Source organism: Acipenser ruthenus, chromosome 6 (genome assembly GCF_902713425.1).
Source record: "Acipenser ruthenus chromosome 6, fAciRut3.2 maternal haplotype, whole genome shotgun sequence".
NCBI lineage: Eukaryota > Metazoa > Chordata > Actinopteri > Acipenseriformes > Acipenseridae > Acipenser > Acipenser ruthenus.
The window spans coordinates 17779957-17795417 of record NC_081194.1 but is presented as its reverse complement, the minus strand read 5'-3'; the positions used below and the strand labels follow the sequence as shown (position 1 = coordinate 17795417).

Sequence of the window (15461 nt, the reverse complement as noted above, 5' to 3'; positions counted from 1 at the left end):
GTGAATATCAGATGATAATATTCATAAACTATGAAGTAGCGGGAGGGAGTTACCCTGACTAGGTACAGTTCTTCACTGATGCGGGTTAAAAACAGTTAGGTCTTATCTTAGCCCTCAGTGTAAAGCACAGCTGCACGATTAAAATTTGGCCAGTACCTTTGCAAGAAGTTAAAAAAAAAAAAATGGACATGGAGGCTGAACAGATCTTGTCTAAGATGCTCCCTGTAAGGCAGCCTTCAGTGTCCATTGCTGCACAAACCAGTAACAAAATTAAATTCATTTATTTAAAAAAAAAAAAAAAAAAAAAAAAAAAAACAGGGGGCAAGGGTTCCTGGATGAATCTGTGAGTGGGGGTTCTCCTCATCTGTGCCGGCTGCGTTCCTTGTCTTTGAATTTCCTTGGACTCCGGCTCCTGTCCCTCCTCTCACGGTCCCGGTCCCCCTTTGACTTGCTAGCTTTGTGGCTGTCTCTCTCCCGGGAGCGACTCCTGCTATGACTGCGGCGTCGCTCAGCCTTCCTCTCACTCCTCGCCTGGTCTCTGTACTGATCCTCCAGGCTGTCTCGGCGGTGCTGAGAAACACACAAGAGACAACTTAGCTCAGGGCAGGAATACCTCAGTTTCTGTTACCATGCTGCTATATCTGTACTACCGATAATGGATAAGGTAACTTTTCAACTCCTAAAATACAAGTTGCTATAGCCCCAAAACCTCAACTCACTCACTTAAAATCAGCTGACACTATCACCCTTCCTTAAAATGCGGTTTATTTGCTCTTATCTGCCCCTTATTTTACTGCATTTAATCCTGTACTTCAGAGTACTGTAATCTGCCAAGTGTTTAATTTGTAGTATTTTGTAATTAATCATATCCTGATGTAACTATCACCTGCTGTATTATTGAATTGTATTTTGTCACACTTGTACTTGCTTGAACCAAAGTCATTGTATTTATCTTGCTCTTAATTGTATTAATACTTGTACTGTGATACATGAAATGTATTTGCTTACGATTGTAAGTCGCCCTGGATAAGGGCGTCTGCTAAGAAATAAATAATAATAATAATAATTATACAGAAACTGCTAATAGTCAATGGGTAGATTGGGCCAATAACATTACACACAAGATTCATCAACCTGTACCTTGGACTTCTTTGACTTCCTTTCATCCTCATCATCAGAATAGTGGTGCTTCTTCTCTTTGTGCTTTTTCCCAGAATGCCACTGGCTTCCCCCAGCTTCCTCCGTCCCTTCCTCCAGAAGAAGATCATATTTGGAGCTTCAGGATTTGTTAAGGAAAACTAAAGCAGAAATAGTCATCCTGATTTTAAGATTTTGACAAAAAAAAGGTATTACTAGTGCTCCTCCTTTTCAGCATGTCTAGGCTAAAAAATCAAATTAATAAATGTTGTTAAATCAGTTTTTTTGTTTGGTTTGATATACCAACAATTCAAATTAGTCTTCTGTAATAGACTGTTACAAAACTGTCTGAGAACCAAATCAGTGACCATCAAAACTCAGTTGTGTGTCCCCGACTAGCTCACCCGGTAAAAGCCCAGTAACATGGTGTGCAGAGTGAGTCATACAGCACAGGTTCGCATCACTGGGGATTCCGAAGGGAGCGTCACATTGGCTCTGGCGCTCCTGTGGGTTAAGTAGGCAAAACTGGCAGGGTCTGTTTCTCCTCATTGCGCTACAGCGAACCCTGCTGGCCAGGCGCCCAGCAACCTCAAAAGCAGACACAGGGCTGGCCTTTGTCCTCCAAAGGTCGGTAGCTCACGGACATCCGCTCGAGTTCCTAGGTGTAAAAGAGGAAGCTGTCTTGGTCGTAGGATCAGAGGACCCACTGAACCTTCAGTTCTCCTGAGCTGTGTGGGGAATTGCTGCGGTGAGGGGAAAGATTATTGGGCATTTCAAAGTGGGGAGAAAATCAGGGGTGAAATAACTGGGCACACAAATAAAAACAATACTAAACTCAGTTGCATTGGTAGCCTATAATGACTAGATGCCAATATAGTATTGCCCCTTCAATTACTTCAGAAGTGCAAAAGGTAGTGAAAGGATACTCTTGTTTGGGTTTTATTTTGTCTTTTAGAGCCAATTTGGAACGTTTATCCAGGTCCTTCTCATAGGCTTTGAAGTCATCCTTAGTATACTTTCCACCTATAATGAAAGTGTATGTGGGTCTTCCTGAATTCAGTACTAACCTTAAATCATGTAAAAATTTTACAACAAATTTTAATTCACTGGTGTTATTTGCTGTAGAGACACAAGCCCCCCCCTCCCTCCCTCCCCTTCACTGTTCATTCTAATCAGTCCATACAAGACAACACAGCTTGTTTGTGCCCAGTGACACAATTATGTATGGTAATGTATTGCTATCTCTGTGATGTCCACAGAAACAAGATGATATCAAATGGGAACAGTTTTAACAAATCAAGCAGAATAATTAAAATCTAAATAATACAATTTAACTCCCTACCTTTTCCTTTCCATTTAATCTTAGCAACAGACTGGCTAAAATCCACATGTATTCTCCGGTCATCGATGAGCACATTGTCCATCTTAAAGTAAGCCTTTTCACAGTCTTCTTCCTGGTTATGATAAAGGCAAAAAAAACTGTTATTTGATCTACCACATTTAGCCCCGCTTGTAAAAAAAAATTATGTTAATAAGTTGACCACGGCAACATATTTTGAGAAAAACAATTCAGATTCATCTTCCTCATTCGTGACAGCTCCCTAAATAATTGTTGCTGCAATGTACCATACTATATATTTTTTGAGCATTGAAAGTACTAGTACAGCCCTGAAACTTTCCTAAAAAATAGCGTGACATACTTGATAGATTACTCAATTGACACCAATTAGTTTAGCACAATGTCATTTTACTTCGCTTTACTGGGAATTTGGGGGTAATTATCTGAATATCTTTGGGCCATTGTAAACCGACAGTTATTACATTTGTGAACTTAAGTGACTTACTGCCCTCTATCTGTCAGAATTAGTTTCTCCCATAATTAGCAGCTGCAGCCTTTGTAAACTCAGCTATGTGAATTGATTACCAATAAATGCTTAATGACTATTTCTTAAACAAAAAAAATAAATAAATGAATCCCCATTAAATCAAAGCATTTTAGTCAGTTAAATTTATATGGGATGAAATAAATGGACATATATTTGTCTAACTAGTTACAGTAATAGTATTATAGTTAAGAATCATGTATCCATATATTTTTTAACCAGATACCAGGAAGGGCAAGAATGAAAGGTAATAACATTATACCTGACGATATACACCCTGTAACAAATACATGCACTGGACTTGCTGTGTAGCAAAGCTGTCACGATTTTAACCATCGCTTAACAGAAAAGTAGAAGAGGATAACAATGGATATACAGACAACAATTAAAAGCAATAGATCACTTAAGATATTACCAATTCAATTCAACTTATTTTTTATAATAGATAGATACATCTGGTACCACTAGACAGGCACCTCTGTCCCACAATAAAACACACAGGCAAACTGTACCTTTTCAAACTCAATGAAAGCGTAGCACAGGGACTCTTTGGTTTTCGAGTCTCGAATGATTTCACAACTGTAAAGGATACAATCAGTGTTATGTTCACATAAAATACAGTAAATGTTGCCATATAAATAATGTATGTGCTGTATTAGCTGACTGAACAAAAAAAAAAATTCTTGTTACGGTAAGTATACATTTTAATTTCTGTGGTTTTCAATGGAAGTTCTAGTGGTATCTGGGATAAGACTCCATTTATATTTTTTGCTTCAACAAGCAGTACAAAAGACCTTCTCATAAGACCTTCTGGAGTGTATTTCCCTTCAAGTGGAACTACTTTGAAAAATCGGGCAAATAAAATACAATATCTTTGTAAAATTGCACTTCTCACCTTTTGATGAGTCCAAATCGAGAGAATATGATCTCCAAATCTTCATCAGTGGTGACTGGATTCAGTTTGCAAACAAACAGGACATTTTCAGGGGGTTTAATATCTGCGTCAGGCAGGTCACCTACCTTAATATACAAACAGGTGAAATGGTTAGACCCAGAACTACAAAAGGCTCTTCCCATGCCCCAAATATAAGGCAGTACTAAATAACCTTCCCACGTCCTGCCTAATCAAATAAACTAATACACCTTCTACCTATTGATAACAACTATCTGGGTCAAAAAAGCGTTGTGCTGCTTTAGAGCGAATCAGAATCTCATGGCAGAAAAAGGCAAGCACGTCACTCTGAAATGCCTCGCTTAAACAGTGCCCAACTTGCTGTAAATGTTGTGTAGTGATTTTTATATAGATTGTATATATTATATATATTTTTGTTGCGTCTTTGTTATGTGGAATGTAATAAACGAGAACTAAAACCGCGAACCTTTTTCCCCTTCATTTTACAGTACACAGTATAAATAATGGTGGTAGAAACAGACATAAAGACAAGCTTAACATGAAACATCTTCTTTTGAAAAAACCCCATTCGCAGCATAAAAATCAGTGTTGTATAACATGTACCAGTGTCTCTGCCGGTAGCTGTCAACATCATAACTATTTACAGTTTCGCTGTTTAAAAGTTCTTTAAATTTTTCTTTTAGCACCCAAGTCAAAAAATGAGTCGTGCGCTTTCCAAATCGAAGTCTCAGGAGCTTCCATTGAAATTGTCATGTTTTAGATGATCCTCATGTAAATGAGAGTGTTTGCTGGTCAGCACTCTGTTCTGACAGCTAAAACCCTGTTCTGCTGGTACACAAGATACAGGTATCGTCATTGCAATTGCTGCAAGTTTTGTGAAAGCAAGAAACTTCTTGGCGGAGTGTCAGCAGCTAAGATGCTCTGATACAGATTATTGAGTTGCTCTAATATCAGGGACATGCGCAATGCTATATGGGATACTGAGACCTCTGCTGTTTTTTGTGTTGTTTTTTTTTTTTAAAAAGAGAGGGAGCAGTGAAACCATTTTTACATGTTGCATTGCATAATACTACTTCGTTATATAAACACAATTATTGGATAGGGATGAAAAGGGGATCTGTTGTCTTTTACATCTGTGTTTAGAAATGCACTGCTGTTATTTGTTTGCGTTTTATTAAAATGTCCTGCGTATATAACACAGAATTCTGCACAAACGTGACCTCTGAAATGTGGTGTCAGCTTTATGTACTATTTATTTCGGGAATAAACAAAACAATGTTTAACTTGAACTGCTATTTGACATCCTTTGTTTTGTAATTACTTCACTGGGGTAAAGTAAGGCCTACACAATGTATTCTTTACTCCTGTGATATTATTCTACTTTGACGTGTTACTGTAACGTCGTGCCATAAAACACAGGCACACACACGGCCATTGCGTTCTGAGCAATATAATGGCTTATTACTTTTTGAAAACGAACAAATATTTAAATTATGAGCGAATATCCGAACACAGAAAATCCTGTGTTCGTCCCAGCACTAACCATAACACACCAAACCTAGATTGCCCTAACTTCTTGTTTATCTGAACATCATGTCATGTGCAATGCTCTTCTGACTTGAGAGAAAATGCACTTACCAGTCAACTATCTCTAGTATTTACAGTACAGTACAATACAATACATTCCATATTTAAAAGGTAACAGTGTTTTGTTGAATTACTATATTTCTGGTAGTTTCTTGGTTGGGAAAGTCATAACAATTTTACATTTACAAATCAATTATCTACCATAAATAAGGGTTCTACTGTACTGTTGAATTGTTACATTAGCCAGGATTAGCCTCTGTATGTATAAAGGGTGTAACAAACATCTGTATTTGCATATAGTGAACATGCGTCTTTTACAACCAACCTTAAAGAGTTTTATTAACTGTAGAATCATTTATTCAACAAGTTAAAATCATTGCATTGTCTTACCATCTCCAAAAGTATGGCCTGTGTTTTTGCTTCTTTCTCTTTGATCACTTCATCCACTTCCTCCAAACTCTTTCCTTTGGCGTCATCAATGTCTTCATCAGCTCCTATACGTCCACTCTGCAAACCACGAGTACTTAGTTAGGTGTGCATGACCGCTATACAATGTATAAACAAGTATGTTAGTAAAATACTGTGCATCCTACAAAATGACTGTAAAAACAAAATTAGCTCTATGAGCAGGGGTTCACATAACTGGTATACAGGTACGCATGCACACCAATAAAATAACATGCAGACTTCCATGTTGTTTTTAAAATGCAAAAGGCGTACCGTCAGTCCATTTTTAACAGGAAAGCATTTTTCATAAAGGCAGCAAGGGTGCATACTATCTGGCTGTGACCCATACCTGCCTAACCTCCAGATTTTCCATTGAGTCTGAAGACCATAATTAAATACCAGTCCCCGTATTGCTAGCGCTATCATTGACTGCTTCAAGGTTTTATAAAAAATAAATGGAGGGTGATAGGTGGAAACTCCAGTTCGTAACAATGATTTTCCAATGTAGTTGACTTAGTTATATTAGAACATTTATTCTATCATGTGTTATATATTATATATTTTTTTACAACATTAATAAATATCAAATCTAGCTCCAAATTTGCACCCCTGATCTTTGACATCCCAATTGTTTGAACCGTCGGTGGAGCTAGACAGCGACTTGGATGATGACCCCTAATTTCGCAGCGTACCAAACCATTTCTGCTGGTACACCCGTGAGGATCTAATGATAAAAGTTATGTGAACCCCTGGCTATGAGGATCATGGAAAAGCAGATCTCTTTGACCTACATACATGTAGTGTGATACAGAGCCTTGATACCCAACCCAAGCCCGACGGGGTACAATTCCTAATTATAAATCAGTAATACAACTAACACAAACTGTGTTTTAATGACTACATTTTGAATTTAGCTTTTATATGTAACTTACACTATTTACTGCAAACGTCTCATAATGCCTGTTAATATTTAACATACATAGATTTACTTACATTTAATTTGACGGTTTGAAAATATTTGCTGACATGTAATTTAAAGTTAGCCAAAGTGAGTCACTTCAGATATTAACATAGTTTGTAATTGCTGTGTGTGGTGTTTCACAATTTGAATGTTTCATTGGAAGGGGAGGGAGGGACAACACAATTGGAGGGTTTTCTTTTTGAATCAATGATGCTGAGGTTGGGTTAAAAAGTGTATAGTACTTTTAAAAGCAAATAAAGGTGTGTGCCTGATGTAGTACTGGTGGGGGGGGGGGGGGGGGTCTGATATAGTACTGCTGTGTAAGGAAAGCAATAATGAGTAAATTTTGCAATTTTTTTTCTTCATTCTGAGATATTGGGTCTACCTTCCAGTATGTACTCATTTTTCAAGATTTGTTTTTCGTGCACCGTTTTTTGATACTGCACAAAAAATAACAGATTAATCGATCTGTTATTTTTTTTATCAATCAAAGCCTACAGGTGTGATTAACTGAGTAAAACCCCTACTTATATATGTTACGGTTCATGTGTAAAATCTGTAAATCTAGATTAACCGGTAAATGCTCTTATTGTATTACTTGTATTGTAACACTTGAAATGTATTTGCTTACAATTGTAAGTCGCCCTGGATAAGGGCGTCTGCTAAGAAATAAATAATAATAATAATAATAATAATAATAATAATAATAATAAATGTGTAGATTAAGCAGCTCACCGGCCAATCTATAAAATAACTGGTATATGTGTAGATTTAACAGGTCAACGGTCAATGAATAAAATAACTAAGGAGATGGTAGTTCATGCTACAGCATGTGAGGTGAAATCGGAATAAAGTAACGTCCGGGAGCTTAATGGCAAAAAAATAAATAAATTTGTGTAAGATGTTACGTACTTGGGTAAATTAACTAATTTATTATTTATTTTTCTTAAACTCCAGCCTTAGGATTTTTTTGTATTATTTCTAAACCACACTGCATCCCTTCTTGCAATATTAATATTATTATTTAATAATAATAATTTATGTATTTAGCAGAGACCATGTATTAATGCTTTGTCCTATATACAGACATGATTAGAGACAGCTTTCTGGTTTTATTTCTAACGATTTTATCACCCTTGTCTTTTGCTTTTGTCTTTAACACTTTCCCGGTTTTATTTTAAATCAAAATTTACCATAGGGCAAACATTAGGTATGGTAATAACGACATCTCTTCAGCAAAACTCATGCCTGTACCAAGTGTGATTTAGTATTAATTTGAACTTTTTTTAGAAAAAAGCATAATCGAAGTGCACGCAGGTTTTGCATTTCAGGGAGAATCATACGTAGTGTGCTACGTCATTTTGCCACCAAAACATTATTTTGTATTGTGAATTGTTGCCAGACAGGGATCATGGATGCAAGTAAAAGAGATTGTTTACTACCATCTCCTTAGTTATTTTATACATTGACTGCTGAGCTGGTAAATCAACGCATTTACCGGTTAATCTATAGATTACCAGTTTTACACATGAACCGTAACATATATAACATGTGTTGTATAGTGTATGCTTTTCTCTCCATTTGATCTGTTTGCAATCTCTAATATGAATTGGTCCATTTTTCCTTTAGGTTGGTGGCTCCCATCAAGTAGCTGGGAGCCACTATTATAAAGATTATCTCAGTAAAGCTGATTTTTGGGTGTTTACAATGTGTTGTGAATAACGACTGTACTCACATCTAGCTGTTCCTTTGTTGGTTCAGGAGAGCGATCAGGTATTGGAAGGCCATGTGGATCGTCAAAGGGATCGTCCAGGATCACCGTGTGGTTTATTCTGAATGTGAAAGAAAATACTTCACATACAATGCCCTTCACAAAGAAACAAATACTAAAAGCAGCATAATATATTCAATTACAAATGTTTTCACTAATATATATATATATATATATTACATGAGCTGGACAAGTCTCACTCATGTTATTGCGAGAGGTTGCCAGATAGTAAACAGGTAACCATATTACTGTATCGTCGTTATTGACAATGTAACATTGTTATCATCAAACATGGCAATGGATATTTTTCCAGAAAATTCACTGCACACGGTCTTGTGATATTGGACAGTTTCCTAAAATCGCATCTAATCTGTCATAATAGCGGAACATTTTGGGATTGTTTCCGCTTTTGTTGTTGTGGTCCTTGATTTTTTATTTTTCCCTACATTGGAGCGCATTCCTACACACACCCATAGAAAGTAGAACTTGAATATTTTGAAAAACTTTTTGATTTCGAAAAGATCCCTCAAGCTGACTTTGAATGACCCGATTTCCCCAAACAGTAATCGGTGATAACGTTTCATCATGATTCCACGTTGAATAATGTGCTGTCAAGTTAAATTGTGTTTTTTAAATTTTTTTTTTTTTTTTTTTTTTTTTACAGAATTAATTACAGGTATGCTATTATTATGTTTTTTCTAACCGTAATTTGCCACTGCCACTGGCTTTCTTAGAGATTGTTGCTAAGACCCAGAATTCCATGATTAGTGACGTATTTTCTGCTCGGCCCGAATTAATTCAGGCCAGCCTGCATAGTGAAATGGTACCAAAGAAATTGGGTATGCGCCCAAATTGGACTCGAGTTTTACAAAAACATGGAAACGCAGCATGGGGGGGGGGGGGGGTGGGGGCAATCAGTGCGTGTACTCGAGTTGGCTTAACTATGGAAACGAGGTATTCGGTTTTTTTTGTTAGTTTTTTTTAAAAGAACTACGGAGTGCTTAATAGCTATGAACAGTGCATATAAAATGGCAGATTGTGGTCCAGACACACACACACAAAATATATATATATATATATATATATATATATATATATAAATTTTTCAGTGTCGTTGTCCTTAAGAACTGTTTCCACAACATGGCTTGATGTCGCAGGCCTCTCACCTGATATCCTGGAAAGGGAGAAAATCCTTGTCTACAAAGGCCTCATTGATCTTCATCAGGACATCCATGCCTTCAGTTACCTCCCCAAACACCGTGTGAACCCCATCAAGATAATCCAGGGTTTCCCCTGTAGTAATAAGGAACTAATTAAGAAAGAAAAAAAATATATAAAATTAATCTGAAGAAAACAAAATTAATAAAAGTAAAATGATCTACTGTAACAAATTCTGTTGTAGTTTAAACAAACCAAGCTTTGTTGGTGGATAAAATAGTCTGATATTCATTAAACTGTTCTAGACTACAACACAGTCTTGTGCCAAGTTGCTGGCGTCCCCTACTGCTCACGCGCCCAACAAGTGCAGACAGAGACTGCTGATATATAAGTGGGTTGCAGGCGAGGCGACAATCAAATTGGACATTTCAAAACATTTTTAAAAAAAACAGGGTACCATTTCATTAAAAGTTAAACTTAATGTGACTTTAAATATGTTTTTAAAGTTTGGTAAATTGGGATTATTAGTTCTAAAATACTGTTTAAAAAAAGCTTTTAAGAAGTAGCAGTATTTGATGAAAACCTAGTGGTCGAAACATCATTCGTTTTCTAAAGTTGAAATGATGAAATACATTTCTGGACCTCGTCTGAGAGCGTTTTTTCTTTATTTTGTGAATGTTGTAGCGGTAAACAACATTTCAAGTGAGAAACTGACACTGAAAGAGACACTTGTACAAACATGTTACCTGAGAGCCATGTTGGTCGTTGCCATTATTCACCATAGACACTGTCCCCTTTTTCTTGTGCTTGATCCTGGGCACTTTCTCTGCTTCAAAAAACCTAGCTTGATCACCATACAATTTACTGTAAGAAACATTTATGAACACGAGTTAAAAAATATTGCTATAACAGAAAAAAATGAATAGATTGCCAACCTTTTGGCCCCTGGAATTGTAACAGACATTCAAAGTGTTGCACCAACAGGTTTTTTTTTTTTTTTTTTAACAGAAATTCTCACAAACATAAGGTATTTTAACTTTAAAGCTGTACAACTTGAAAGTTTACAATTATTTCTATCAGTTGTTTTATTATAAAATAAGTGTGCGTGTGTGTGTATATATATATATATATATATATATATATATATACATACAGTGTGCCTTGCATAAGTATTCACCCCCCTTGGACTTTTCCACATTTTGTAGTGTTATTTGTAGTGTTGGAATTAGTGTTGTAGTGTTGGAATTAAAATGGATTTAATTGGGATTTTTTGTCACTGATCTACACAAAATAGTCCTTAATGTCGAATTGGGGGGGGAAAAACTACATATTTTTCAAAATTATTTACAAATAAAAAAATGAAAAGTCTTGATTGCATGTGACACCCCTATATAAGCTCTGGTGCAACCAATTGCCTTCAGAAGTCACATTAGTTGAGTGGAGTCCACCTGTGTACAATTAAAGTGTCACATGATCTCAGATTAAAAACACCTGTTTCTGGAAGGCCCCAGAGTTTGTTAGAGAGCATATCTAAACAAACAGCATCATGAAGACCAAGGAGCTATCAAAACAAGTCCGGGATAATGTTCTTGAGAAGCACCAATCAGGGTTGGGTTATAAAAAAATATCCCAAACTTTGAACATCCCCCGGAGCACCGTTAAATCCATTATTAAAAAATGGAAAGAATATGGCCGTCCACCAAAACTCAGTGACCAGGTAAGGAGGGCATTAGTCAGAGAAGCAACCAAGAAGCCAATGGTAACTCTGAAGGAGCTGGAGAGATCCACAGCTGAGATAGAAGAAACCGTCCATGGGACAACTATAACCCGGACGCTCCACAAAGCTGGGCTATATGGAAGAGTGGCGCGAAGAAAGCCATTGCTGAAAAAAAACAATATCATATCCCGTTTGGATTTTGCCAAAAGGCATGTGGGAGACACAGCAAACATGTGGAAAAAGGTTCTCTGGTCTGATGAGATCAAAATTGAACTTTTTTGCAAAACGCTATGTGTGGCACAAAGCCAACACTGCTCATCACCCTGAGAACACCATCCCCACGGTGAAGCATGGCGGTGGCAGCATCATGTTATGGGGATGCTTTTCATCGGCAGGGACTGGGAAATTGGTCAAGATTGAGGGCAAAATGGATGGAGTCAAATACAGGGAAATTCTAGAGGAAAACCTGTTTCAGTCTGCAAGAGACCTGGGACTGGGGCGGAGGTTCACCTTCCAGCAGGACAATGACCCTAAACACACAGCCAAAGCTACACTGGAGTGGTTTAAAAACAAGAACCTTAATGTCTTAGAATGGCCCATTCAAAGCCCAGACCTCAATCCGACTGAGAATCTGTGGCAAGACTTGAAAATTGCTGTTCACCAACGGTCCCCATCTAACTTGACAGAGCTTGAGCAATTTTGCCAAGAAGAATGGGCAAAAATTGCAGGATCCAGATGTGCAAAGCTGGTAGAGACTTACCCAAAAAGACTCACAGCTGTAATTGCTGCCAAAGGTACTTCTACCAAGTATTGACTCGGGGGGGGGGGGGGGGGGGGTGAATAATTATGCAACCAACAAATGCCATTTTATTTTGTTTAATTAACTTTTGTGTCACAATAAAAAATATTTTACACCTTCAAAGTGTTAAGTATGTTGTGTAAATCAAATGGTAAAAATCCCAATTAAATCCATTTTAATTCCAGGTTGTAACACTACAAAATGTGGAAAAGTCCAAGGAGGTGAATACTTATGCAAGGCACTGTGTATATATATATATATATATATTATATATATATATATATATATATATATATATATATATATATATATATATATATATATATATATATCCTTTTGCAAGAACTTTGCTTCAACAAGATTCAAGATACACCTACCTGAAAACAGATTCACCTCCCCGGCCAGTGCCTGTGGGGTCACCAGTCTGGATGATAAAATCTCTCTGGATAGATTGAGCAAAACAAGTTAGCACAAAATGTATGGCAGTAGACATTACATTATCTTAACGATTCAACAAACCTATATGACTTTTCAAAAGATCACTACAGATCTCCAGGGGCTGGCTTTTTCAAAACTTACTTTGATCCAGATTTTGTAATCAAGATTACTTATCCCTGGATCATTTTGATCTGGCTTTTCAGAAAATATCAGTGCTGGATTACATTTATCCAGATAACAAATAATCACGATTATGAAATACAGTTTTTGAATAGGTTACTTTTTAATTTTTAATTTTTAATTTTTAAAAGGAGGCCTTATTTATGATATAACCTAATCTGACAAAAGAAATAAGAGCATGGTAATAATGATTAACACACAACTTTATTTTATATATTTTTTTAACAAAATCAAAATCACTTATGTTAATGCACATACAACACATGCAAATAATGGTTATTTTTATTTATCCCAAACCGTTTAATGTTTCGTTCTTAAATTTAAAACCGCTTCAGTTGAACACAGTTTAATTGATTAACTCCAAAGTTGACAAGCATCATCCCTGTATCAATACAACTGACTTGTTGTAAACCAATATGGCCACTTGATGCATTTCTTTAAAAACTGATTCATGCCACTTTTCAGGTTTTTTTTTTTTTTTTTTTTTTTTTTTTTACTTATCACTGTCATCTGTTTAAGAGGTGTATGCGTATAGCCTTTTTAAAAAAAAAAAAAAAAATATTAAAGCTATAACACTAAATACTTGTTTTCATTTTTGCTTGAGGATACAAATTAAATAAATATGTAAACATTATATTCTAACACTGGACATATAGTGTGTGTTTGCTTTGACAATTCAAAAAGGATGAATCCACCTCCGCAGTAGGATCACAATAATCCTGGTATTTTGGATCAAAGTAATCCTTATCTGCTCTTTAAATTCTGAAAAATCCAAATGCAACACGATATTGTTAAAATAAATATTTACCTGAACATTGTGAATGAGACAGTAGTTGTAAAATTTGATTTTACACAACTTAAGGAAGTTCAAGGAAGCTGCAAAAAAAAAAAATATAAATAAATAAATAAATAAATAAATAGATAAAAACAGAAATTCAAATATTAATCAGATTCAATGCAAACGTGAGGACTATGCAAGTTTTAAAAACAGTCTTGGACTACAAACGCACGGACAATTCTTAACGTTTTTGTTGGTTTGCTTTTTGATATATCGTGTATACAAACACGTACGACTGACTACCAATACATTTTGTAATAGTAGTGAACAGTGCCTTTAATACATCACTCATCTTTGGTACATTCAATATTCAACCACTCTAACGTATCTCTCACGGCCTTGGTTTAGAAATGCTAAACTGACATCATTAAACAACACAGGACACAATATCAATAAGGTAATCTGCCTACTACTGGAAGGTTTACATAGTCACTCGAGAATCAAAATGACATATAGGACTAGTATAACTTTAACTGGGTTAGTTATAGTTTACGACGCCAATCCAATATACTTTATTCAGAAATGTTCTTACCCCTCGGTCTTTCCTCTGTATATAAATCAAAAACAATATCTCCTAACGTGGTTTCTAATAATACAGCCATCCTAACAGTGACTCTAAACTCCTATACGGGCCTGAAAATTACATCATCAGCAAGCGACAATATCTTGAAGGCGCTTATCATATCTATGAGCGCCATCTTCTGGGCAAAATATGTACCTTTTTATTTTAGTCAGTGCAACGCATGAAGATATTTGTTATTTATACGTTACGTACCACGAGATTTCTATTCCGATGCCATTGTCGGCTGGTAGCCTATATATATATATATATATATATATATATATATATATATATATATATATATATATATATATATATATATATTGGTGAGGCAGAAAAAAGTCAGAGTGTTTGGGGTCCCCTTAAGACCCCAGCAGCAGTAGAATCTTATTATTGTGCTCTGACTGACACAACTTTTCATATTATTATTATAATTTGGCTGACGCTTTTATCTAAGGTGACTAGGTGTTACAGGTCAGTACTGTACAGGGTTACAATGCAAGATTAATATGCAAATACAGTACAGTTTAGAGTAAGTGCAAATAATACTACTAAAATACAATATGAGCTAGGATGCAACAAGTTAGGATTACAACAAGTTATATCTACAATGACATATTAGTAGTGCAATAGTGCAAGGATAGCGCATCAGCTGAGGATCCAGTGATGTGGTGCGTAGGTCAAGGCAAGTTCAGTGGAGCAACAAGTGCAGTCTAAACAGGTTTTACCCCAGTTCGGCTGTTAAACGCAATTTCTCCACTAGCCAACACTAAGAAAAAAAGACAGTTGCCCATCGTAATTTATACTTAATTGTTACACACTTAGATTTCAAGACCACGTCATTAACATACTTTGCATACAATATTTTCTAAACAAAGTTGTAAGGCAGGCGAAAAAAAAAGAGCACATCCTATTGACTTAATTTGATAAACTTAAATAAATGACCAACAAAATAATTATACCGTACTGGCGAAAAGACAGTGAACAAATACTATAGAGAAGGGCTAAAACAATATAAATACGACTTCTAACAAACACTAACAGAGAAGAAAAAAATAAAAACGCTACCG

General features: G+C 36.0%; 1 protein-coding gene across 1 annotated transcript; it reads right to left on the bottom strand.

Moving 5' to 3' along the window:
• Positions 1-293: 293 nt before the first annotated feature.
• On the bottom strand, positions 294-14492 carry ppil4 (peptidylprolyl isomerase (cyclophilin)-like 4). The gene is made up of 13 exons (XM_034017489.3): positions 14362-14492; positions 13800-13867; positions 12751-12815; positions 10604-10721; positions 9866-10008; positions 8664-8760; positions 5911-6027; positions 3916-4040; positions 3533-3599; positions 2480-2591; positions 2064-2160; positions 1141-1276; positions 294-570 (listed from the first exon to the last, which is right to left on the bottom strand). The coding sequence occupies exons 1-13, from the start codon at positions 14429-14431 to the stop codon at positions 361-363; spliced, it is 1425 nt and encodes a 474-aa protein (XP_033873380.3). The 5' UTR covers positions 14432-14492; the 3' UTR covers positions 294-360.
• Between the last annotated feature and the right edge of the window lie 969 nt (positions 14493-15461).